The 27,367-nt window shown below is 34.5% G+C and overlaps 3 protein-coding genes and 1 long non-coding RNA gene across 10 annotated transcripts in view; 2 read left to right on the forward strand and 2 right to left on the reverse strand.

Moving 5' to 3' along the window:
- The first annotated feature begins 222 nt into the window (after nt 1-222).
- LOC141377827 (uncharacterized) lies at nt 223-5,910 on the forward strand. Its single transcript, XR_012390817.1, has 2 exons — nt 223-2,315; nt 2,705-5,910. It is a non-coding gene; the product is annotated as an uncharacterized lncRNA (long non-coding RNA).
- Nucleotides 1,682-13,189, reverse strand: aldh3a1 (aldehyde dehydrogenase 3 family, member A1). 5 transcript variants are annotated; one of them, XR_012390816.1, is made up of 12 exons: nt 13,110-13,189; nt 11,741-11,906; nt 11,424-11,655; nt 10,216-10,301; nt 9,926-10,134; nt 9,540-9,657; nt 9,316-9,457; nt 9,054-9,220; nt 8,868-8,967; nt 7,171-7,430; nt 3,660-3,712; nt 1,682-3,566 (listed from the first exon to the last, which is right to left on the reverse strand). XR_012390816.1 is itself a non-coding variant. In XM_073923606.1 (11 exons), the coding sequence occupies exons 2-10, from the start codon at nt 11,894-11,896 to the stop codon at nt 7,171-7,173; spliced, it is 1,470 nt and encodes a 489-aa protein (XP_073779707.1). In that variant the 5' UTR covers nt 11,897-11,906; nt 13,110-13,189; the 3' UTR covers nt 1,682-3,712. The 5 variants fall into 5 exon arrangements, 4 of the variants coding, with proteins under 4 accessions (XP_073779707.1, XP_073779706.1, XP_005157598.3 ...); XM_073923606.1 differs by having other exon boundaries at nt 1,682-3,712; XM_073923605.1 differs by having other exon boundaries at nt 1,682-3,712; nt 11,741-11,922.
- Nucleotides 13,190-13,603: 414 nt separating this feature from the next.
- Nucleotides 13,604-22,797, reverse strand: aldh3a2a (aldehyde dehydrogenase 3 family, member A2a). Of its 3 annotated transcripts, none has more exon segments than NM_212649.1 (11): nt 13,604-14,059; nt 15,656-15,894; nt 15,974-16,073; nt 16,139-16,305; nt 18,037-18,178; nt 18,897-19,014; nt 19,134-19,342; nt 19,422-19,504; nt 20,929-21,160; nt 21,238-21,433; nt 22,208-22,238. In NM_212649.1, coding segments are annotated over 10 exon segments (1,467 nt in total). In that variant the 5' UTR covers nt 21,400-21,433; nt 22,208-22,238; the 3' UTR covers nt 13,604-14,044.
- Nucleotides 22,798-26,111: 3,314 nt separating this feature from the next.
- Nucleotides 26,112-27,367, forward strand: part of ulk2 (unc-51 like autophagy activating kinase 2) — a 47,924-nt gene continuing 46,668 nt past the window's right edge. Inside the window, exon 1 of the mRNA XM_002664615.7 lies at nt 26,112-27,147. Within this exon, the coding sequence (XP_002664661.4) occupies nt 27,058-27,147 (90 nt within the window). The 5' untranslated portion in view covers nt 26,112-27,057. The remainder of the gene's footprint in view (nt 27,148-27,367) is intronic.

The raw sequence follows: 27,367 nt of genomic DNA on the forward strand, positions 1-27,367 counted from the left end.
TACAACATAAAACACATGATTAAACACATATTTTGCAAACTACACAAAACGAGGCAACAATTTTAATGACACTTACGGTTGAAGTCAGAATTACTAGCCCCCTTTTGATTTGATTTGATTTTTTTAAATAATTCCCAAATTATTTTTAACAGAGCAAGGAAATTTTCACAGTATGTCTGACAATATTTTTTCTTCTGGAGAAAGTCTTATTTGTTTTATTTCGGCTAGAATAAAAGCAGTTATTCATTTTTAAAAAAACTTTTTTTGGACAAAATTATTAGCCCCTTTAAGCTAATTTTTTTGTCGATAATCTACAGAACAATCCATCATTATACAATAACTTGCCTAATTACCCTAACCTGCCTAAATAACCTTATTAACCTAGTTTAGCCTTTAAATGTCACTTTAAGCTGTATAGAAGTGTCTTGAAAAATATCTAGTAAAATATTATTTACTGTCATCATGGCAAAGATAAAATAAATCCGTTATTAGAAATAAGTTTTCAAAACTATTATGCTTAGAAATGTGCTGAAACAATCTTCCCTCCATTAAACAGAAATTGGTGAAATAAATAAACAGGGGCGCTAATAATTAAGGGGGGGCTAATAATTCTGACTTCAATTGTACATGTTATGATTCGGAGGAAAAAGAAACTGGTCCATTTGAACTGTAAAAGTAACTGATCAAGTCCCGTAGTCTCTTCCTCTCCCTCAATAGCAAACGGCCGACAAATCCCTCGTTACAGTGTAGGTTATTGTATCAAAAATCAGTAGAATGACAGGAACAAACACAGCACTAGGTTAGCTATACTGTGGTATTGTTGTGAAAATGAACTTTAACACTTTATTTCCCTGCAGCTGAATCTCCATCTGTCAGTGATCGTCGTCTTCGCGTCATGATCAGTCCCATGATCCCCCGCTGGTGTGTGGAGGGAAAGTGCATGCGCATTTTAACAGAACTGGAACTACATATTTGGGGATGCACCGCATTGACGTCAGTGCGATCAAACAAAAGATCTGAGCCCAACTCGATTCGTTTATATGACTCTGAGTCAAATATTTCGCTAAGGAATCAGTAGTTTTAAACATGCTGCACTTTTAGATTTAAATCTCAGCTGGATGTTTTCATTCACTTAGAGCTGTTACACACTGCATGGAAGGTCATTTTCAAAAACACAAAATAGGGGCTCTGCAATTACATGTTAGTACATGTTGTTAATTAATGTATTAATTAACATTAACATTTAAGCCAAATGTAACCAACATAAACTCATGAGCTGTTAATGTATGGACCTATCATCACAGTGAAATTGATACTTTCATTCAGTGGTGTGATAAGAACTGTCTTGTGTTAAATGTAAAAAAGACACAAGAAATGGTCCTTGACCCAAGAAGTGTATCTGAACATATAGGCCTGTGATCATTAAAGACACAGTGATACAGCAAGTTACATACAGATACCTGGGGTTCTATATGGACAGTGTTTTTTACATTTACATTACAATTAGTCATTTAGCAGACGCTTTTATCCAAAGCGACTTACAAATGTGGACAAGGAAGCAATTTACATAACTATAAGAGCAACAATGAATAAGTGCTGTAGGCAAGTTTCAGGTGTGTAAGGACAGTGTAAGAAGCAAAATATTAGTAATTTATTTATTTATTTATTTATTTATTTTTTTGTAGTTAGTGGAGAAGTCAAAGAGGGAATTGCATATTAGTAAGGAAAGTGGAGACTAAATAGTTGAGTTTTTAGTCGCTTTTTGAAGACAGCGAGTGACTGCCGTTCTGATGCAGTTAGAGAGTTCATTCCACCAACTGGGCAGATTGAGCGTGAGCGTTCGGGAAAGCGTTTTTTCCCTCTTTGGGATGGAACCACGAGGCGACGTTCATTTACAGAACGCAAGTTTCTGGAGGGCCTATAAATCTGCAGAAGTGAGAGCAGATAAGAAGGGGCGCAGCCATAAATCGCTTTGTAAGCAAACATCAGTGCTTTGAATTTGATGCGAGCAGCAACTGGCACCCAGTGCAAACGAATGAGTAGCGGAGTGACATGTGCTCTTTTAGGTTCATTAAAGACCACTCGTGCTGCTGCATTTTGTTGGAGAACACACATTGACAGCTTGTGCACACACAACTACAACAGAGGCTTAATTTTTTAAGAAGGCTGAGATTGTTTGGGGTGGGTAGCAATATCTTGCTTAGTTTTTACAGAGCTATTTTAGAAAGTCTTGTTCGCTATGGAAACACAGTCTGCTTTGGAAATCTGTCTGTTTAATTGAAAAATAAGTTGGTTCATATTTAAAAAAAAAACAGGTATGAAAATCATAGGAATAAAACAATTTGAGCCCATACAGACTCTATATGAACAGGCGCAGTCATGAAAAAAGCAATAAATATTTGTGCTAATTCCAAAAATCCTCTTTTCAGTGAATATCAGCTGTTACCATCAAGGAAAAGACTGAGAATGTCAATGTGTAAAACCAATTGATTAAAGCTTGTTTGTTCCTACCTCGATAAAACTGTTGAACTCAAGAACAATGCACCTGTAGTATATTAGCACCTTTCATATTTACATATTTATATTTGGTCTTATTTTGTAAACAATGTATGTTCTTAACTGTTATGTTTGTTTTATTAATTTTATTGTCTGCTTAGAGCAACATTGTACCACTTTTTTGCCCAAGACAAATTTCCTCTCGGAGACAAATAAAGTTTATCCTATCCTATTATCCTATCCTAGTGTGTCATGTGTCATGACTTTACTTGGGAGGGGCACATCACCATTAACCAATTCTTAACTATTCATGAAGTCTGTGTTTAAACTGTTCATGTTGATGTCGACAAGACACTTTTCTTTTGTTATTCAGTTTAAACGCAATAGACAGATGTGCATAAGAAGTTTATGAGTAGCTAAAAATGGGTTAATGATGATGTACTCCTTCAAGTAAAGTCATGATATAATTATACATTAACATATGAGTTCTTGATGGTTAAATTAAGCATAAACTAATATGATAACAAATACAATAAATAACCAACAGTTGTGTACTAACAAGTAATGAAGGTAGACGTTAATTACACATGAACTCATGTGACTCATATTGTAGTTAAAGTTAGATCATGATTAGCGCAGACATTAACTCATCATTAGTTCATAATAAAGTAATGTTTAGTTTACACATTAACACATCAATATTCATGTACTGCTATTCTAAAGTGTGATAATGTGTCATATGTAACCTATATTACACTTCCAAAGTAATCTCCAATACTGGCTGAAACTTACATTAAAAAGGTGTAAACAAGCATCATCAGTTCATGAGGGAATTAGTTTACACACATGCGTGCATCCGGATATGAGAGCAGGCTTCATTCCAGAATGTTTGTGAGACTTTTCACCGGAAAATGTTAATAACTTCATTAGCATTGCGTGACCACACCATCAACAATTAATCATACCATTGAAATGTTAATATAAATTATTGTTTAACTATTAACTTGGAAAAAGCGACATACCTGCAGTTTACTCAGTATAGCCTTCTTCCAGTGGCTTGCTTCGACATCCTAAAGTGATGGCAGTTGAACCGAGTTCACTTCCAAGTTCATCAGCATGTGCACTGCAGTACTGACTCCCATTTGAAATTTCCCAAAACTCACTATTGGAACCGTCATGTAGGAATGCATACTAGCAGCGATGATTTGATGATCTCCTACAATCAAACATCTGTCAGTGAATACCTCCTCAGGCATGCGTCAAATCATTCACTGTAAATCTACTGTTACACTATCAATTATGCGTTATTTTGTTAATCTTCACATTTCTAAACAGCAATAACAGATTTGATTTCTGAAAAAATACCCAAAATTTTGTACAATTCCTTAGCATCCTGTTTATCTGTACTCAGTATTGAATCTTGACAGATGCTCTCGGCTGTGTCATATAAATATTTACTAGCTGTAATTGACATAGATTGTATAACAGCAAATGTAAAAATATGGACACATTGTGGAATGTACAGTATGCTGTTGTTTTGACAGACACCTGCCTGAGGAATGTCTAACCAAACTCGAGGAACATAGGTTTGCATCAATGTTTAAATTTAGGGCAAATTGTTAAAGCAGGTGTCGTCAAAACGGATAATGGACCGCCAACTTATAACGCATGCCCTTCCAGGCTACTGGGAAACACCAAAACGCTTTCGCACTTGCACAACGGTCAAATTAAGTTTGTTCAACACAGCTTTTTAAATGGAGATTGTTATTCAATTTACTGTCTGAGAAGTGTTTTACAATTGGCCTCAACTAAGAATATACATTATTTAAAAAGGAAGCGCGTGGAGTAGCAGCAATCAACAATAAGACTACTTGAAAAGGCTTTGATTTGTAGATTTGTTTTAATTGAATTTTAACATGAAGGAGCCTATTTTAAACAGTCATTGGAAGGAACAGACAGATTTTGTGAGATGTAAAATTGTAAGAGAGCGCCATCTGCTGAATACTGAGGGCTGTACACTACAGCATTGTAGATGTATCAAGGAAAAAGGCTTTAAAGTATCAAAACATTCTCTGAATAAAAAAGTCTCTGAAATCTAGCACAAGTCAGTATGATTAACATTAACACGTACTGTAATTAATAAAATACTCACAAGATATAAAAAAACATCAAATACTCTAATAGAGTATATTGTAAATAATTGGACAGACTCTTTATTACATTAAAAATGAAAAATAAGAAATATCATTTTAAGCCTAAAAATCACATTTAAGTTCAAGTTACATTGGCATTTTTGCCTTAAAACCTAGTAGATTTATTCCACTAAAAACATCACTGATTAACTTTGATTAACACTGTTAAGATACAAAAACATTCTTGTCTTTACTGGCATTATTTTAAAGTAGCAAGAATTTGCAAGCTCCTGAGATTAAGCTTTCTAAAAAGTCCACCATATAAAGAGGATAAGCTGGAGAACAATAGGAGCAACAGAGAACAATGCTAGCATTGTACTGCTACATACCACATATAATGCTAACTTGTCCATTTAAACAACCAAATCTGCAGATTCTGCACAGTTCAGTAGTTCCTCTCAAATTCTCTACATGAGCAAAAAACAGTGTATAAATAAGTATTAGTGATCTATATTTTTAAATAATAAATTTAGTTTTTAGCTAATTAAAAATGTCACTAAGAATGATAACTATATCTATATCTATACATATGAGATAGTCATACATAACCATAGCTACAGTATATTAGCGTCTACACCAACAAGCAATAATTTATTATAAATGCATGCTGCAGTTTTATCATCTAGTGGTTTAAACACATAAGCTCTTACAGATGGATCATAAGAACGATCTAAATACTCAATATTTATACAAATATATGATCCAAAAATACTATATCATATCAAAAGACAGCAGCAAATATAAAGAACAGCAGTGTATCCAGTAGATCTGTTGCTTCAGATAGGAGTCTGCTGTAGAAGTGAAGGAACACTGATTATGAACAATCATTCGTTGTTAGAGCAATGGGAAATTTCAGTTATTAAACAAAGCTTGATCCAAACAGTGGCCTTTTGAGAAATACTCATTAACCAAACAGACAAACCATGACAGTTCAATCACATGGCTTTTCTCAACAAACTGGAAAACCATTACTGTATTTATAAAATGCATAAATATGAAATAACAAAACTAAATAAAAATAATTCAATCTAGTATAGCCATTACATTGTTAGTACTCTGATGATGTTCTTTGTTTTCTGTAAAACCTAAGAGTCAAAATTTACTAAATTAACCCTTTGATGCACTACTTGGGTCTAAAGTGATCCCTCTAAGTTTATTTTTTCTATTTCTATTTTATAGCTTGTGCATCAAAGGCTTAAATAAGTTAAACTTATACTTTTTTTTTTTAAATGTTACTTTACGAAACATATAAATGGATTATTTTAAGCAGAACTCAAAACGAATGGGTAGGTCCACACGGAATCGGTGCGCGTAGACTTCCGCAGATTTTTAGCCCATCATTGACTCTGTTTATTTACTTGAATAAATGTGTGTACATGTATATTTTTCTGATTTAAAATAATTTCATTTATATATTGACAAACATGACAATGTTGACATGATTCATTCACAATACAGTTTGTAAAGTAATATTTTCAGTCTTTAAGTAGATATATTATAAGAGACTTGCTATGTTTACCAAATAAAGTGGATCTGATTGGATTTGCATTGTTAACAATAAATGAAAATTGAAAATGTTTTTTTTCTTACTTCATATATACATTTTTTAGCTATGATAGTCTCAAAATCATTTAGCATAAATGTGCAGATTTTTAACAAAATTCTCCACAGAAATAGCAAAAAATATTCTGCAGATTCTGTTTGGCCCTACGAATGAGTTATGAATGACATAATTATATTTTTGTGTCAACATAACTCTAAAACTAGGAGCAATACCAAACCATCTGAGCATATAGTTGTTTGGACTTAATTTTTTGAACTTATAGCAATTTGATAACTGAACTTAAAATGTTTAAGTTGTTAATACTCAACACAGATTATTAACTCAAATGTAATGTAAATGTAAAATGTGTATATGACTCTATATATTGTCATAGTCATATAGTTTACAGAACTCAAACCATATTGTTTCAAAACTTAAATGGTTTGCTGCAATCGGTTTCCTCACCAGTTTTGCTTTAATTGTACTAATCGCGTTTTACAGTATAGGAACATAAATTTATCTTAAAGAAATAACTCACACAAATATAAACACTTCATGTTACTGTACCCAAAAATACTGTATAATGCCTTTACGAAATTGATGAAGATTTCAGCTAAAACAGATCCTTGGCTATTCAGAAAAGTCAGGTCAACAGCTGAGCTCTTTAAAAGTAAAAATAATAATAATAATAACGGCAATAGCAGTTGATTTTATGAATCACTCAGGAGCACTGTTTCATCAAAAAATATTCGATGAAGAAAAACATCAACAACATTAGATGGCCTGAGGGCGAGTCAATGTTCAGACTTTCTTCCCTAAAATGCTCTAGGGTTTGCCATCCTCCTGAGACTGTAATAAAATGTGAGCATAGTGCAAACACAAAATCAACCCTTGAAACTATTTCTACAATGTGATAGTAAATACAATAAAATCTTTTACCTATATCAGCACAACTAATAGTCCAACAAGCAGGCCAATTGCAAGTACGGTGGCGATGACAGCCCAAACACACATGCCATTACAGCTACACATGCGATGCCCCATAAAAAACTTGGCCTTGCGCAGACGGGCTGTTGTTAGTGGAGGGTAACGGGCATCGTTCAAACTCTCCATAGCAAAAGACTTGATGAGGCAGGCACGATGGTGGCTCAGCTGGTCAAACGTGTGTTTCCCATGATATCTGCCCATTCCACTGTTTCCTTGCAGAGAAAGAGCAAAAGAGTATTAGGAGAAACATTCATATCTGTATAATTCTGTTTGTTTCTGTGGATGATTTAAGAGTTTGAAATACTAAATAAATTCACCTTTACTATTATTTAGCAATTAATACAATATTTAGTGTATGCATATCATGATTTCCTATTAAAACATTACATTCTTATAAACTTTATTACAATGCCAATACAATATTTTTTTCATTTTTATATTTATATATTTTTACAGAATTTTTTGACAGTTTAATATAATCTTAAGAGAAAAAGGTTTTGGAACATTTAGCTTTATATGCACATAAACTTTAATGACATCCCAAATCCTAATCCGTGGGGTTTAATATGGAGTTGGTCTACCCCTCACAGCTTTAACAGCTTCAGTTCTTCTGAAGAGGCTTTCCACAATGTGTTTATACGAATTTTGAGCATTCTTCTAAAAGAACATTTGTGAGGTCGGTCACTAATTTTGGACAAGAAGGCCTTGCTTGTAGTCTCCACTTTAATTCATCCCAAATATATTCAGTTGGGTTAAGGTCAGGACTGCGGAGGCCAGTAAAGTTTTTCCACACCAAATTTTGCACACCCATGTTATTGCAGACCCTGCTTTGTACACTGATGTGCAAGAATGAACAGGAATCCCAATCTTCCTAAAGTCAAAGCATGCAATTGTCCAAACGTCTCGGTACACTGGAGCATTAAGAGTTCCTTTCACTTTAATTTAAGGAGCCAGGCCCAACCCCTGAAAACCCCCACACTATACATAATCCGCCTTCACTAAACTTTACACTTGGCAAAATGCAGTTAGTGCAAATACGTGTGCACAGTGTAAAGAAGTTAAATATTTTTGGTAATAAATCCTTTGAATTATTTTCCTTTTTTAAATATTTCCCAAATGATGTTTGACAGAGTAAGAACATTTTCAAAGTGTGTCTGATAATTTTTTTTTCTTCTGGTGAAAGTCTTATTTGTTTTATTTTGGTTAAAATAAAAGCAGTTTTAAATAAGAAAAAAATTAAGGACAAAACTATTAGCCTCTTTAAGCTATATCTTTTTTAAATAGTCTAGAGAACAAGCCATCATTATACAATAGCTTGCCTAATTATCCTAACCTGCCTAGTTAACATAATTAATCTAGTTAACCTTTAAATATCACTTTAAGCTGTATAGAAGTGTCTTGAAAAATATCTAGCAAAATGTTATTTACAGTCATCATGGCAAAGATAAAATAAATCAGTTATTAGAGATGAGTTATTAAAACTATAATGTTTAGAAATCCGTTTAGAAATTCTACATTCTAATAGAAATTGGGGAAAAAAAATAAACGGGGTCTAATAATTCAGGGGGGGCTAATAATTCTGACTTCAACTATATATGTGTGTGCATACTTTTAAGATTTATTGAACGGTTGCTTGTTGTCCGACTTACCCACGCCTCCAAAAGGTAAAGTATCAACAGTGTAATGCATAAGGACATCATTAACAGTCACTCCTCCACTGGTGGTTTCTTTTAACATTCTCTTTATCACCTAAATGAAACAAATGGTTGACTTATTGAAATTGACCTGAAATGTTCTTTTCTACTATCTAAAAACATTGCAAAAAGAAACAATACCGTTTTATCAGAGGAGAAAACATAGAGAGCTAAAGGCTTTTCTCTAGCATTGATAAAATTTATGGCCTCACTCAAGCCATTAACAGTCACAATGGGCAGCAGGGGTCCAAAGATTTCTTCTTGCATGATTTTGAAATGGGGCAAAACATCTTTCAGGACTGTAGGAGCTAGTGGGAGATATATAAATAAGCAGCTTGTTTATACTTTACCAAACTCACCCAATGAAACATTTTTTATCAGTGCCAACAAAAGTTGCCTTTACCTATGTAACACTGTGAGCGATCATTTTCTCCTCCCAAAGCAATGGTGCATTCATTCATCAGAGCCAATACTCTGTCAAAGTGACGTGTGTTAATGATTCTGCAATAATCTGGAGAGCTTTTAGGGTCCGTCTGGTAGAACTCCTGAAATTGGTTGAGATTTTAAGTCACACTTAACAACCAGAATTGAGAATGGATTACAATTAAATATAAAACAATTACACACCAGAAGTGTCTTCTGAATTTCTTCAACTATCCTGTCCTGGATGCTTGGCTCACACAGAATGTAGTCAGGGGCAATGCATGTCTGGCCACAGTTTGCAAACTTTCCCCAGGTTATTCGTCTGATATAAAAGGTGAACATTTGGAAAGTTTCCAAATGATTATGTTTCTCAACAATTTATATATATCTAAAGAGATCAAAATGAGAATTCTGTAATCATTTACTCATCATCAATTTTTTTTCCATTTACTGCAAGTTAGTATGGCCCAAAATATATCTAGACCCCTTTGACCTGCATTACAGGAACATAAATAATACAGAGGAATGAATGATGACAGACTTTTCATTTTTGATTTCACTATAGCTTTAACAAAAAACCTGTACACTACCGGCACGCCACAGCAATGTCACAGTTCTTGTCAATATAACAGGGGCTTTTTCCACCCAGTTCTAAAGTGACTGGTGTGAGGTGACGAGAAGCTGCTTCCATAACCAGTTTGCCCACTGTGCTGCTTCCAGTGTAGAAGATGTGGTCAAAACGCTGCTTCAGCAGCTCCTGGGTCTCTGGAACCCCTCCTGTCACCACCTGATACATCTCCTAAAATGATTCAAACATTCATCCAAGCTGTCTCATAGTACAAGCAGCATTAGACTGAATTATAAAAACAAATCTATGCACCTTATCCAGATAGAGAGGAAGCAGCTCTTTCATTAGTCTAGAAGAGTGCTCACTCAGCTCTGATGGCTTCACCACAGCCGCATTTCCTAATCAACAAGAGGAAGTGAAAAACAGAGTTGTGTTAAGAGATCAATTGGTGCTGGTGGTGCTTCTTAATGAGCTACAAGAGGTTAAAATCAACAAGAAATCAAAACTGAGACATCAGATTTAGCTAATCTTTCTTCGGTATGTAACACATTGGTTTGCTATTTGAGAACTGACATTTCTAAATGAACCAAAATACATACATTCAAGTCATGTGCTAGTAAACTTGTATAACATGTTGGTCAGAGATGTTTCAGGATTCTGCTCATATCAGGTATTAATAGGGCTGAATAAACAAATGCTTCTAAAGTCCTCTGTAAATCTATATTTGTTCAGGCAACTCTTTTGAAATGGATTCATCCAACAAAGTTTCAGGTGTTTCACCTAAACTCCAGGTTCCACTTTGAATTATTTTGAAATGTACTCATACACAGTGTTTGTTTAAACTAAATTTTCCCCACAAGCAATTTTTATTATCAAAAGGAATTTTAGAGCAGTTTTTGGCGGCTGAACTAATGCAGGTTTTCTCTACTTCACCTACCTGCACTCCATATAAATAGATTTTAAATCTATAGTTTGAAATTTGTTGAACTTTTTTTAAAAAAAAATCTGCTATCATTAATTTATCAGTCTTTTATTTACCAAAAAAATCCCAAAATATATGATCAAATCCTGTCTAAATTGTGTTGTTTGTAAATTAACTGTTGGACTGTCTTAAATTACATTTTAAAGCAGTTCTAAAATGAATAGATGCGAGAGCGAGACCAAACTCCTGTCTACACCATCACAGCAAACAAGAACTCCATTAAATGACATTTTATAACTTGTGACTTTACATGTGTTGCAAATCCTTTGTTATGTGGGTGACACCCAGGTTTATCTGCTACCGAAAAGAAATTCAGATGGATTAGATGAGCGCTTAGTCAAATGGAACTGTGTCAGATAGGACCAGATGGGACTGTGCCCTTTCTATACAGTATAGCTGCTCCTACACTCTGGAATGATTTGCCCATGTCTATTAACATGCCTAAATTAAGTGCAATTTACAACCCTATTTGTTTGAAAAAGCTTTTCATATAGATTGAATTCTTCTCTTATGTGCATTTTTAAAAGAGTTCCATTACCAGCTGCAATAGCTCCAACAAGGGGCTGAAAGATCATGGCCCAAGGATAGTTCCAGGTTCCGATAATCAACACAACACCTAAAGGTTCAGGCTTTACGTAAACATCATCAAGTGCGGAGTTGAGATTCTTCTTCACAGGCCGAGGAGCTGCCCACTCTGTCATCTCACGCTCTGCCACCTTGATGTCATTCTCAATGCCGATCAACTCAAAGAGTGAAGTGCCATGCATACTCTGTTTGCAAATTCAAAACAAGGATTAAAAACTTGTATTTGTATCATTTTAGTGAAAATTGGGTAAGTCAAGATCACTTCCGTACCCTGTTAAGGTCTTGCTTTAGAGCTTGTTCAATGTCTGCATGGCGTTCAGTGATGAGTCGGAGCAGAGCTCTAAGCTGCTGTTTTCTGTACTGCAGGGGTCTGGATCTGCCTGACTGGAAGACCTCCCTTAATCCATCTACAACCTGCTTCTCCATTTGTACAGGTCTGAATTAGGTATTTCCTTCAGGAATGAGCAGGATAAAAAAAGTTATAATAAAGTGAAATTGCGATGGCAATAGACAATAATCCACACTGCAGTAAAGAGGGTTTAGGATTTCACAAAGAGAAGTATAAATATTAGTTATCAGCTTCCATATATAAAGTGTTATTGGTTTTCTCTATTAATGTAAATGCAGTCATTTTTATTATACAGCAGTTAAAAATTGGAAAACAACCTACAATTTCCTAGATTCCAAGGTCACTGTTCAGTCCATGTTTCATGAATGACTGAAGAACAGTACAAAAACACTTTGAACGCTTTGTTTTATATAAATATCAAAGTTACTTTTCAAAAGAGACAGTTTACAATAATCATATATGCAAATGTGTACCATCTTAGCAGTTGGCAAATTTTGATCAGTAGCCCCATTTTCCCAGTAGTATCTGGATGCAGCCTTTATGGTGCAAGCTGAGATTGCATCACTCAGCGATGCGTTGTAAAGCGGCTTTTGACAAGTTACATAATATGATTCGGGTCAAATGTATTAAGTTACATGTGTTTTCAGCATATGTATCTGTTCTGATGGGGTTTATGATAATTTTGTACAAGGGACAGATCAGTTATGAACGTAGCAGATGTAGTCAGGTGACTGCCTAAAGACAATTAAATTCAATACAATTAAACACAATTATATAGGCTCTACAATTTCAAACAGGGTTGCTGAGAACACTAATAATCATGTACACAATGTTTTTATTATAAACAATCACATTTGTACCTTTAAAACCAATACATTTGGAAGGTTTTTTTATTCTGATTTTATGGTTTTAACATGTCACACATTAAAGGCAGAAAATGACTAAGAGAAATCAGTGTCTTCAAAACATTACAATTCCCATTTTAGGCTATCTAAAAACCTATCCTATTCTTTATCCCCCAACAGGTTTGAACTTTGTGTATGTAACATCAACAAATCCCTTTAGACTTCAAACTAAAAAGTAAAGCTGATCACAAATGTTAGCGGTGAAATTAGTTAAAACTTGCTGCAGATTTATGACAATTATGTCAACAACATTCACGAGACCGAAGCATCGTTTGTTTACGTTCAGGCAGTCGCAGCAAATGAACAAAACATTTAGTAATCCATCACGCAGCCCTTCGAATAGCATATAAACGCACTTCATGTCTTTTCTAGTAACGTTACTTACATAAAACAGTTCGTAACTGTTTTCAGAACAGAGGAACGCTGTTTGGGGTGTTTGTGACGGCTCCGGTGCGGTGACGTAGCGGAGACCCGGAGCAAAAGAGCCGCATTTATGTGTTCGTCAAAGGGCGGCGCATGGACAAAACACGTCCCCCAGCAAGCATTCTTTTGTTTTTAAAATAAGTCTAATAGGTGTCTATTAGGCTAAAACAAAGCTAAATTTGGGCAATCAGTTAAAATCTAATAAGAATAAGCCAAAACTAGTCATCAAATAAATAGAAATGACTACACTTATAAAGTCTGTCTTATCTGTCCATTTGACAGTTTTTGGCTATTCTTAGATGTCTATTACATTTTCACTGACAGCCCAAGTTTAGCCTTGTTTTAGCCAAGTTGTATGTCTATTAGACGTCTATTTAACACAAAACTGTTTGCTGAGCTTAAAGAAAAATCATGCATACTTACCAGGGAAATCATCAATAAAATGAGCCACAACAGTAAGTGTAACACAGATGGCGTTTATTCAAATGCACAGCACCTCAACATTAAAGAGAACATAATCTATTTGAACTATTTTTAGATGTTAACCTCTTTGATATGATATCAAACCCTCAATATTATACTTTCACTTAATTACATAACATTTGCTATTAACCATTTAATCAAGGCTATTATTAAACATCACCAATATGTGTATCACCCCTATTAAAAAACGAGTAAAATTTCTTGTTAACAGAACATCAAGTGCAGTAACAAAGACATGAATTGATATCATCTGATTAAAAAGGTGTGAAGACTCTCCATCTTCTCCGTATTCAGTTAGTGTTGGATAAACATTAACATATTTAATATGCAAAGGCTGATTGCAAATCAACAGCCCTCTAAGATAATGGGTGATGATGAGTCAATAAAGACAATCTTCATGTTTGTCTCCATTTGTCACCGCAAAAACCTCTGCAAAGCACAAAAACACAAATTAAGTCATTTCATGAGAAACACTTCAGGCCTAGAGTAGGTTTAAGGCACATAATTTATGATCAAATAAGAAATCCGACAGTTGTAAAAGAGTAATCTACAGTTTAAAGGGCAAAGATGTATATTTTACAATGTAACCTGTAACTATAAAAGAGACATTACAAGGTCAATGAACTTCAAATTTTCCCATTCTGTTTTCCAAATCTACCTGCTATTAAAATGACTCTGCCATATGCTGCAATCTTCTCTTTTCTTAGCGTACTTCATATTCAGCGGGATGATTGTTTCACAGGGACAGAGACTTTCTGTACTACTTCAAACTACTGACACCATATTAAAAAAAAAACTTCTAAAGGATCATGTAAAAGTTTTGAACGTTTAAGTAATGTAAGTTTTTACAATAACAATACTTCATAATGTTGTATTTTTATTTGTTATTTAAAACATTCTGGTTAATAATATGGGCAAGTCAAAATAGGGGTTTTCAAGCATCAAAACAAAAGCATAAACTAGCTTTCTTCTAGCTATTATTTTCCGAATATTATAGGTCTTGTTTTATTACACTTTGTCTGAGAAAAAAAAAGACTAAACATTTTTACTATGATTTATAGAGGACACATACTGAAATGTTATTCAGTGTAAGAATACATTTTATACGAAAACAATCTTTTCAGGTATATTTGCAACAAGAATCATTTAATGACACATAATAATATATATTTAATTTATACTGCTTAATCTTACTTTTGCCTCTATGTCAGCAAGAAGTTCTTAATCATTTAATATATAATTTGGTGCGCTCATTTACTCTTACATATGTTAGTTAACGTAACACAAACATCATATGACAGATTTAGACAGACGCTTACTTTGAATATGCATTCAATAATAAAATCAATATAATAAATTTAATCTCATCTTTGACCCATCAATGAGCATTTCCAGCGTTATGGACGTGACATTTGCAGTAAAAATTCAAAACATAAATATACAGACAAAGCATATGTAAACATTATATTGAAACATTTGTTTATATTTTGCAAAACAACTAAACAGAGTTATGGGAGCAGAAAAATATTAAGCTGTAAACACTTTTATATTTTAAATGAGGAATATAAACTTGTTATGGATGAGACTAAAAAAAGTTAGCGAGTTTCCAGTCTACATACTTCATTCATACTTACTTCAACATTCGATTAATTTAACTGCACAACCCCAAAGAAACAATACTAATCAAAAGGATAAGAGTTGGCTCCATATAGATAAAAAATTATTGATTGTATTTTACTTTACATTTTTGCATTTGTGAGGAAAAAGCTTTGTTATGGATGTGACAGATGTGAAATTGCCACTTGTGTGACTTTGGTAAATGAAATATATTAGTTTGAAAACATTTACAGAGACATGAGTTTTTAAAGTACTGTAAAATACTTGCTTACACACTACTTTAAGCAACTGCTCATATACAGTTTATCAATTAGCAGGTGTTATTACATATCTTTAATTAAATGTTTAAATCCTAATTAATACATTTACCCAAGTACATTTACACGAGTAACCCAAGAAAAATCTCACCTTCACCACAAAAGCGGCAAGTGCTGCAAGTACAGCAACCTGTGCCATCTGACGCCACCGAGTCACATTTATTTGCTTCAAGAGAAGAACACGGGCCCAGCGTAACTTCTCAGTTGTATGGGGCGGGTAGCGCATCTGATTCACTGCCTCCATGTTCAGTTTCTTAATAAGACAGCTGCGAAGGTGACTGACCTGATCAAAACTGTATTTACCATGGTAACGACCGGTTCCACTATACCCTGTAAAAATAATACAACAAATCATTGTCTGACAGTTCTTTTCCTGAATCAGAAAGCCATGAAAATGAACAATACTCACCAACCCCTCCAAAAGGCAAATCACTTAGGGTGAAATGCACCATGCAGTCATTGGCTAAGAGCGCACCGCTAGACGTCTCTGATATCATCTGTTTAATGACCTGTGAGAAAATGCAAGTTGTTAAATTGCTGTTTGAATGGAGGTGGAAATGATGTAGCGCTCTACCTTTTTACTAGAAGAGAAGACATAGAGAGCTAGTGGCTTTTCTCGATCGTTGATGAACTCAATGGCTTCTTTTAAGCCATTGACAGTGACGATAGGCAGAATTGGCCCAAAGATCTCTTCCTGCATCACTTTTGATGCTGGCTTCACGTCTCTTAGAACAGTAGGAGCTGAAGTACACAAGGGAGAAAACAACAACTCATAGTCAATCAGCACAACAGATTGACTTAACTCTTTAATATATCTACCTAATTCTGAGTTTGTTCACATACACTGAAAAAAGTGAAACCACTGTGTCTTTCATTCAAAGTCCATTTTTATATTGGGTTAAGTAAAAAAAAAAGAAAAGAAAAAAAATTATATATATATATATATATATATATATATATATATATATATATATATATATATATATACATATATCTTTTTTGGACTATAACCTGGTTTAATCAATTTGTTTTGAACATTTATTTTTATTAATATTTATACAGCAGTTCTGTCCAATTCTCGAATCTGACCAGCTAATAGCCATGCAATATTCTACAATATCAGAACTCGTACAGCCTTCTCACCCTTCTGTTTTACTACGCCCACATTTTCCTTACTATAAACACAACAGTAATCTGGTAGTGATTATGTTGCTTTGACTTTTTTCAGGGTTAATTATTGTGATCTCCTAAATGCAACAGTGAAATACTGGGTAATGTCACTAGACTGATGGCGTTTCATGCTGTTCAGCCTTATAATCCTAAAATGTGAGTAAAATCACCTGTTTTGTCATCACTTTAGACCTTACAATAGAAAATCTTTCAAATACTAGCTCTAAAGTGACATTGTTGAAGTAGCAGCGACTTCTGCTGTTCTGATGTCAGCTGCAGATGTGAAGGAATGGTGGAAGAAAGTAGTTCCTCATACAAAAGGGTTTTTAGAGTCTCGTGTTTGATTTTCCTTTTTATTATGCCATCGAACTGTTGTGTTAATGCAAAATCACACTCGTAGCAGTGCGAAATGTCTGTATCGCACAGCTACTCATGTGATATTGCTCATTTATAGTTTTAACCTTTAGTATTTATGTATTTCTAATGTGAGTTTTTTTGTACTTGTGTGACACTTAGAGCAATATTATAGTTTAATCTGGGTAATTTGATAAAGATTAAAAAAAGAGTTCTCTACTCTCTATATGTTTAGTGTCTCTATAATAAACTATATCTTTACTTTGTGTCTTTTTTTTCTTGACCACAATGCATATTTTTATTTAAATAAAATTGTATAGTTTGAACCAAAGGTAAATTATACTTCAAAAATAACTAAAACATTGAGCAGTAACAAATTATAGTCATTTTTAATTCAAAATGTTGGTTCAGGGCAACACAGTGGCTCAGTGGTTAGCACTGTCACCTCACAGCAAAAAAGGGTGCTGGTTTCGAGGCCCGGCTGGGTCAGTAGGCATTACTGTGTGGAGTTTGCATGTTCTCCCCGTGTTCTAGTGAGTTTCCTCCGGGTGCTCTGGTTTCCCCCACAAGTCCAAAAACATTCGCTACAGGTGAATAAAAATATAATAAATTGGTCGTAGTGTATGTATGTGCATGTGAGAGTGTATGGATGTTTCCCAATACTGGGTTGCAGCTGGAAGGGCATCTGCTGTGTAAAACATATGTTGGATAAGTTAGAGGTTCATTCCGTTGTGGCGACCCCTGATGAATAAAGAGACTAAGCCTAAGGAAATGTAATGAATGAAGATTTTGTTCAAAGCACAATTTGTTCAGTGTATGTTAGTGGGCATGACAAACCGCCTATAGGATACAGACTCTTTCCTTTCTGTTGATGTACAGTACACATTATGTGCGTCGGTTAGATAAAGCATCTGCTAAATTAATAAATGTAAATCTTTGGATACATACCAATGTAACACTCAGATTCATCACAGTCTCCTCCTACAGCCACTGTGCTACCCTCCAAAAGTGCCATTATCCTCTTAAAATGTCGTCGATTGATAATCCGTCCGTAGTCTTCAAAGGTCTTAGGGTCAATTGTATAAAATTCCTGCAAGTCAATATACAAGATGTTAGTGATATTTGTGTGCAATCAAGTATTGTTTTAATAAAGAGCAATTTAGTTGTAAATATACATTTCTCTTCAGCTGGAACAAATCCAAAAGAGTTCTGTTCATATGAACCCTAAAATTTGCAAGACATGTTAAATGCAAGACATTTTAACCAATGAAAAACCGATCACAGGCGCAGTGGTTGATAGAATGGGTTTGTTTTACAGCACAACTGGAGGATCAGCGCTTATTTTCTAGAATCGTATTACTTTTTACTTACTTTTTGCATTCGTATTATGTAGGATTTGGACAAACATAAACACTACCCTCACACATACATGCCATTGCAGGCTTTAAGAATATCAATTATGTTGCGTTGTAGCTCTGGCAGTAACATTATTTTGGTGACTTTTATTTATTTCAGAACCTAACTGGGCACATCTGCTGAAGTTCAATACATGTAATAAAGTAAAAAGTGTGGACGTTCTTCTACCTGTTATATATCAGAATGAATTGTTGTTTTGCAGAAAAACTGCTAATGAGATATAAATAATAGGAAGAGGAAAAAAAAATACTCTTTACACAGAGATAAGATGCATAAATGAAGCTTTCAGAATCCAAAAACTTCAACCTTCAAGACTGAGGAAAATAATTGCATGCAAATAAACCTAATCAAGACAAAAAGTCCACTTTGTCAAACTACATCTAAATTCCCACCTTGATGCATTTCTGGATCTCATCGATGACTCTGTCTTGGATGCTGGATTCACAGAGGATGTAATCAGGAGCAATGCAGGTCTGACCGCAGTTCAAATACTTTCCCCAAGTAATCCGACTGAGAATTTAAGAACAATGATGGACAGCATTATATTGATGAAATTGATTGATTAATATTACCATTTAACCCAAATGATCTGTGTTTATTTAGATTCAAGCTGATGATGGCAAACTCACCGGCAAGCAATTCTAATGTCACAGTTCTTGTCAATATAACAGGGGCTTTTTCCACCCAGTTCTAAAGTGACTGGTGTGAGGTGATGAGAAGCTGCTTCCATAACCAGTTTGCCCACTGTGCTGTTTCCAGTGTAGAAGATGTGGTCAAAACGCTGCTTCAGCAGCTCCTGAGTCTCTGGAACCCCTCCTGTCACCACCTGATACATCTCCTGTACACATTAAGAACTACTTTAGATTAATTAAACAGGTAAAATAATTTATAATCAGTTTCACTGAATGAATTCTTACAGAATCCAGATAGAGAGACATGAGCTCCATAACGCTGGCTGTGTGCGAGCTCACTTCTGATGGCTTCACCACTACAGCATTACCTGCAGAATTCAACATTAGAGATTTCAGTAAATGATGATGAAGAGAATATTAGATATTAAAATCATTAATATTAAAATCATGTTTTCCACATTCAATATGACTATTTGTTTATTTATTTGAATCCCTAACCCATTCTTTCTGGGATCCAACAAGTAAATAATAAATGCTGTAATAATACAACAATGACCTAAGGTTACAGTACGTCCAGGGACATTAGCTCAAAATTAGCTTTCAATGACTCTAAAAGTATAAATGAATCAAGAAAATACGAGTAACATGACAAATGTATCTGGGGGAAAAGGAACTACAACTGATCATGGAATATAGCTGAAAAAATAGGTAAAATAAAAAAAAATTATATAAATAAAATTCTCATAGGTAATATAAAATACCTTTGATTAGAACAGAATTTGATAATGAATATTTAAGTTCATCTGACATTGTTCTGTGCTTTCTCTATAAGTGCTATGTTATGTTTCATTACAAATGCTTGAACTTTTACACTTTCCAATCACAACTACAAAATATGGATAGTAAGACATTATTATATTTGAAATAACATATCAAATTTTATAAGCCAGATATCATTTTTGGCCACAATTACTGCTATAAAGTGCTTTTAACTAGCATTAAGACTTTTCTAAAGTTTGTCTAATAAAAAAGTTAAAATATTATAAATAAACTAAATTTGTATTAAGCATTAATTACCTAGAAGTTAGCTAATTTGCAGGTCTGTATTAAAAAAAAAAAAAATCTATATATATATATATATATATATACACACACACACACACACACACACACACACACACACACACACACATATATATATATATACATACATACATACATACATATATATATATATATATATATATATATATATATATATATATATATATATATATATATATATATATATATATATATATATATATATATATACACATACACACACACACATTTTTCTTCAGTATACTAGAATATTGTCTTGAAATGGGTCGTATAAACTAATATATGATGCTATAACGTTCACATGAACTGGAAGTTGCTGCAGACTTTTTTTCAGTATGATCAGCTATTTTCAACTCAAATGGATATTGAGTTGGGGCTGGGGTTTTATTTTTGAGCTACTCCTCTCATCATTCACACTCACCAAACTAATAGTTAATTCCAGAGTTAAAGCAAACATTTTGATTTTGATTAAATGCAAATTAGCAAAACAAACTGTTTTTTTTTTTAAGTTGACTGGAACGTTTGGATTAATTGTTCACCATATGACTAACAATGTGTGCTAGCAACATAAATATTGTAAATTTGGATGTCTTGCAGACTTTAATGACGCTTTTTGGACTAATTTCTTTAAACTTGTAGTCTCACGACTCTAACAATAATGTCAACATAAGGTAGGTTTATGCTTCACCTGCAGCAATGGCACCAACAAGAGGTTGCAGGGTAACTGCTATTGGATAGTTCCACGCCCCAATGATGAGCACAACACCAAGAGGCTCTGGCTGTAGGAACACATCGTCTGAGATGGTCAGAAGGTTTTTATTCACAGGACGAGGTGCTGCCCACTCAGCCAGTTTGCTGACAGCCAGATTGATCTCTCCCTCCAAGCCAAGGATCTCAAACAACTGTGTTGAGTTTGCGCTCTACAAAAACACAGACATTACGTTCAACCCAGTTAATCATCCAAACAGAATATGCAGAGCTGGCAATTTTGATTCACCTTATAGAGGTCTTTTCTCAGGGCATTAGTGATGTCTGCTGCTCTTTCTTTAATGAATCGGCTTAGGTTTTTAAGTTGTTTGACTCTGTAGTCCAGGGGTTTGGATCTTCCGGTCAAGAATGCCTTTCTGGCCTGTTGAACAGCAAGCTGCTCTCGAGACATCATTAAGAGTCAGTCTGGTCTGTGATTCAATGAGCTGAAAGATAATAAAATAAAGGTGAAGAGTTAATCTTAATTCTTAGGGTGAGATATAAATAGAAACAAACAAAAAAAATATCAAAGTAAGTTCAGCGAGCATATTTCGCAACATGTACTTTGCCACTTTGAAGCATTTGCTTGTTTATGATTTAGCTAACATTTGCTGTTTCTATGAATTTTCAACGTCATCACTTTTACTAATTAATAGAGGTACTTTAGTAGTTGACTGTGATTGTCATACTTTATTCGTTCGGGAATGTTTTTCTTTACTCCAGTATTACCACTGTATACTAAACGTCTTTGTAGATCAAAAATAAAAAAATAACTTTACTTAAACTCTCTTGGTTCATATGTTTTTTAAGATAACTACAAGTAAACACAATTTAGGTTTGTGTCTATGTTTCATCTCCAAACAGAAGGTAAAATTGTACAAATAAGTAAATTAAATAAAAAAGAACCAAAATAAGAACAAAAAGGCAGAAAAATGCGAGGTAAAAATACTTTGCATTTCCTTTACATTACATTTACATGTATGTGCTGGAGATGTGATTACAACACTTTTCAGTGAAGTAAGAGTTCCGTAAAGTTTAGTTTAGTGGTCACACAGTAAGCTCACTTTGATTGTAATTTCTGTGCGCATAGCATTCGTAATATCTGACGACTGAAACCTTCAACCCGAACCGTATCATAAGGATAACAGTAAGGCTGTGAATTAATGTGCAATGCTGCTGCTGAATATACAATTTATTTTACTCTAAACGAGAGAGGTTACCTGAACGCTGAGATATGAACATTAACCTCACATCATCTGCGTCATGCTCACTTAAAAATCTTGGGAAGATCCTTTAAACGCAAACATTTCCTCCAGCAGAGGCGCTTGGAGGATCAGAAGGCTGAATTCTCCAGTGATACAATTCACATTTGAGGGCGTTTTGTGTTTGGCTGCAGGTATATGTACTCTAAAATGTATCATCGTTTAAATACAAGCATTAAAAATAACTGTGGTGCATGAAAGAAAACTGCAACAATGACTCAATTAATTTTATAAAACTATTAAATCCCCCTCTTTACCTACTAACCACAAACGACATTGATTGGTCCTTTCAGCTATTCTGTCATGCACCGCTGAAAAACGTAACAGGTGTCACGCGATAAAACTGGTCCAGCAGCGCTTTGAACAATAGTTTACACTTGAAAATTACATTGAGAATTCTTAATAGCCTTCAATATATTTATTTCAAATGTACTGTGAAGAGTAAAATTATATCTTGAAAAGAACATTAATATATTTCTTACTCTCTCGCCTCCTTGTGACTATAGCAGGTTGCCATTCTACTTACTTTTCTTCTTCTTCTTCTTCGTGGTTTTATGGCGAGTAGCGAACCAACTTTAAAGGTGCATATCGCCACCTTCTGTGATGGAGTAACTTACTTTTCTTTCGTCACTCTTCCTCTTATTTTTTTTTTGTCTTATTTCAGACGCTGCACACCATTACAGCGCCATCTACTGTTGATCTGTTACATGTAGTCTCTTACAAGAACAGTTGGGTCAATGCGGTCAATGTTTATCAGTGTGATGTTCACAAGTTTCTATGAATATATTTGATATGATCCTCTGTTATTCTGGCCTCATGGTCAGGGAAAATATTATAATTAATAATAATAATAATAATTATAAGCTGGGTCAGTTGATGTTTCTGTGTGGAGTTTGCATGTTCTCCCTGTGTTGGCGTGGGTTTCCTCCAAGTGCTTGTTTCCCTCACAATTTGAAAGACGTGAACAGGTGAACTGGGTAAGCTAAAATTGTCCGTAGTGTATGTGAATGAGTGTGTATGGATGTTTCCCAGTGATGGGCATCCGCTGTGTAAAACATGCTGGATAAGTTGGCGGTTCATTCTGCAGTGGCAACCCCAGCTTAATAAAGCAATTAAAAGATAATAGAATGAATAATAGAAAGAGATTGAATAATAATACATTTTATTGTATCTAGTAGCAGCTTTTTTTCTCATTAAATAACTATTGTACTTTTTATTAAGTATTTTTTTTATTTAGAATGTCTTTTTTTATTGTTATTTTTCTGAATGTGTCTATAGAGTAATAACATTTTAATTAAATTGTAATATATTTTTAATTAATTATTTTTTCAATTAACATTTGTTATTTTAGTTTTATTGTACAAGTTTTAATGACTGTTTAACCTAAAAATATTTGGTTTTCTGTGAACTGATTGTGAATGAATAAATGGCCAAACAACTGTGGTTTTGAAAAGCAGTGTTTTTGTGGGCTGGGCCTAAATGTGACCCTAGTGTGACACTGGAGAAGGTCTCATCTCTCCTCTCTGTCTGCAGTCTCAGCCCCATAAATCTTTTAGTTTGATGTCTCACGTGGCCCTTCATATGGACAAGTCGCATGTGAAATGCATGTTGAGACAGAGACGTGTTCCCCCAGCATGTGATGTTTTGGTGATTACAGCAGTCATGTGTATTGAAACATGTTTCACACCATTGTTCTTCTATCAAAATTTGCAGTCAAAACTTACAATGCATGATAGACGATGCAGTGCAAACATTTTTTTATACTAAGTATTTTTGTCTTGTTTTCCAGTATAAAAAATCAATTATGGCCAGTGGTTTTACTAACAAATTACAAACATTTAAACTACTGTAATTGAGTAGTTTTCTCTGAAATTGTACTTTACTAAGTAGTTTTTAAAAAGTGTACTTCTACTTTCCCTTGAGTACATTTTTAGTGCTGTATCGTACTTTTACTCCACTACTTTTCTTCAATCTAGCCACTGCTTTATTTTTTCCTGTCTATGGGGATTAGAAAAATCAGCCCTGTGATTCTTGTCCAATCAAATCAAAAGTAAATCACATCATACTAAACTTCCAGACATGGGTGATTTATAAATGCAACAAACTGCTAGGAAGCATTAAAAGTGTTTAAGATCTTTACACGCACTGACCCAGAGACTGTTTACTGATGAGAAGATGACAGAATGTTTACTGCATGATGACCGAAATGTCTTTAAACAAAAACTAAATGCACTACAGAATGTTACGTTCACACACATATGCATAAATTACATGTAAATGCATCAGCTTTTTACCACCACTGATATGTCTATTATCAATTGAATCAAAATGAGTGTACATTTTTTCTATATGTAATGTTTTTTAATTTGATGATTTTGTTATAGTAAGTTATATTCATTCATGCTTCATTCATTCATTATATTAATTAATTCATGCTTAAAATCCATTTACAACCTTTTAACAAATTTTTATAAAAAGTGCACAAAATATTGTTTTAAATTTTTAAGTAAAATATTAATTTTCATATTCTTTCGGCTTATTCCCTTTATTAATCATGGGTCACCACAGCGGAATGAACCGCCAACCTATCCAGCATATGTTTTTACGCAGCGGATAGCCTTCCAGCTGCAACCCAGTACTGGGAAACACCCATCTCATTCACACCTATTACACTGCAGTTTAGTTTTTTCAAGTCACCTATAGTGCATGTATTCAAGTCTTTGGACTATAAATGGGGAAACTGGAGCACCCGGAGGAAAGCCACATGAACAAGGGGAGAACATTCAAACTCCACACAGAAATGCCTTTTTTTTCAAGCCCAAATATTTAATCCAAAAAACTAATCGTAGACTCAGCAACTGCGTTTGTCAATATTTTAACCAAATTTGGGGTTGAAAAACTGCATTTTTTAGAGTGTTGTAATCTGACACTTGAATACAAATAGTTATTATCATGCTAAACAAAGGAAAAATGTCAATGGAGTAAGAACTTAATTCAAAGAAAAACTAAATTAATTGTATACCACATTTACATACGAAGAGTTAGATGCAAAAAATCTTTAAGTGCCTCCTGAAAATTTCACCTAAAATTCTTCTTCTTCTCAGACTACTATTTAGTTGAGTAATTTCCCTTTTATGTCAATTAATATGTTATTTTCATTGCCCATAATGTGAAATTAGTCAACATAAATATAGGAGTCTCGGAAAAATGCTCATTTTAGAGGAAAATTTCAAATGGCACTTAGAGGTTTTTGCATCTGAGGTTTTTGCATCTGAACTCAAACTTCATATATTTTTCAGGTTTTAAGCATGTAGAAATGTTTAGAATGTTTTATGCAAAAAAAAAAAAACTCTTTTTGTTGTAGTGAGTGTTTTGCCAGCAGAGGATGCTCTTCGTTGTCAAATTGTAAACAACATTGTTTTTTTTAATGTTCGTAACAAGAGTCGCCGACAGGGGGAGCACTATGACCTGTCAGATATGTTTTTGTACTGTTAAAGATAAATTAGCATTATAGTCTATCATAGTGTGATTATCATCACTTTGTGTATTTGTTCAGCATTATGAACGTTTAAAGTCCATGTATTGTTTTATCTTATTCGTTCATTTCTTTAAAATATTCAACTACAGTCTTGATCTCTCTTTAAAACTATATACTGACTTTTTAACGTACACATTTCACGTTTGCACTACGTCCTAGAGATGTTCTTCTCACGTGTATATACTCGGATTTCGTGCAGCCCTTAGCCAGGCTTTGTTTTGCAAGCCTGAGACCTATTTTTCACGGCGGAGGGCGTCGCACTCGTGTGCGCGGAGGAACACGATATGATGGTCTCGTTCTCCTGCGAGAGGAGAGCTCTTCTGTCATTGTAATGCTGCAACTGTGCGATCAAGATCAAATTCCTCTCCGAACGAACAGAAGATAAAACGATAAACTCCGTTCACATAACGGATCGTGCTTTTAACGTCTTTTTTACGCTTTTGTTAAAAGCGAAGCACTGATGTTTTTCTGCATTGTCCCTCGATATCGAAAGCAGGACAGACGGGTGAACTGAAGAAATGGTGTATTGTTACCCAGCACTCATATGGATCTGAAGGAGATAATCTTATTTTTGCAGATGGACAGATGACTATTACATTAAACGCATCGGGGAACGGTGCTCTGGATCGCTTGTTTTGTAAACTAACCTGCTAGAATTTTAGCGACGCGTTTTGACTGTGTAAAATAGATGTGGGAGCACTTCTAGACATTATTTATTGAGATTTAACGTTACCTGCTGTGTTGTCATTATAAACATTGCTGTATTGTCGCTTGCTGGCTGTCATTGTAGCCAGCTCGCGATGGGCAACTCAGTGACCCGCCGCGCAGTTATTGACTTAACGAGGCACTGTTACAGCACGAGAGTGAGGGCGTTTGCAACCTCTTTCTTTCCTTTTAAACTGAACTGACAACATGTAGCTCGGAAACTATACATCTTAGTTGGATTAATAGCTATTTCATCAAGCTATTTTGCGAAATGCCTTGTTAACTGGAGTCAGAGAGCGACAACGAAAATAGTTATGCGCATCTAGCATCTAACGTTAGTCACTTAAACTTCACACTTAGCTTTGTTTTGATTCTTGATTGTCAGCCAGACGGTTATAAATAAACTCTCAAGTATACTATATAGTCTCTAGCATTGATAATTTGGGGATGACAGTGTTCTTGAACAGACTGTCGCCAGGATTACAGAGAGTTTGAGGAACTTGTCCCTATAGCAGCCTCTCCATCTCAAGCTGTTGTGTATCATCACCGGACACCTGCCAAAAATATGGAGACGGTGGGAGATTTTGAATACAGCCGAAAAGACCTCATCGGACACGGAGCCTTTGCGGTCGTCTTCAAGGGAAGACATAAAAAGGTAAATAAGCACTCGTCTTATATTCACAGCAAGTCTGGGCCATGCTCGTTGAATCCCCATGGGTATAAATGTCATATTAATTACATTGATGTAATTTAATTTAATAGGGATGAATATAGATTTGTTTAATTTATGCATTGCGTTTTTTGCACGTCGTCTTGTGTGAGATGTCGTGCTCATCGCAGTGATTATAAACCGTGGGTTGTTTTTTATGTAACGT

This window comes from Danio rerio, chromosome 15 (genome assembly GCF_049306965.1).
Source record: "Danio rerio strain Tuebingen ecotype United States chromosome 15, GRCz12tu, whole genome shotgun sequence".
In the NCBI taxonomy this organism is placed as follows: Eukaryota; Metazoa; Chordata; class Actinopteri; order Cypriniformes; family Danionidae; genus Danio; species Danio rerio.

Coding starts and splice junctions, on each gene's coding strand:
- aldh3a1 (XM_073923606.1), bottom strand. CDS start 11,896: ATGGAGAAGCAGGTTGTAGATGGATTAAGGGAGGTCTTCCAGTCAGGC. Junction 10,302..11,423: donor TGTTGGAGCTATTGCAGCTG/GTAATGGAACTC, acceptor CTTGTTGATTAG/GAAATGCGGCTGTGGTGAAG. Junction 10,135..10,215: donor TTCCTCTCTATCTGGATAAG/GTGCATAGATTT, acceptor GAATCATTTTAG/GAGATGTATCAGGTGGTGAC.
- aldh3a2a (XM_073922752.1), bottom strand. CDS start 21,402: ATGATGTCTCGAGAGCAGCTTGCTGTTCAACAGGCCAGAAAGGCATTC. Junction 21,161..21,237: donor TGAGAAAAGACCTCTATAAG/GTGAATCAAAAT, acceptor GTGTTTTTGTAG/AGCGCAAACTCAACACAGTT. Junction 18,179..18,896: donor AGATCCAGAAATGCATCAAG/GTGGGAATTTAG, acceptor ATTGACTTGCAG/GAATTTTATACAATTGACCC.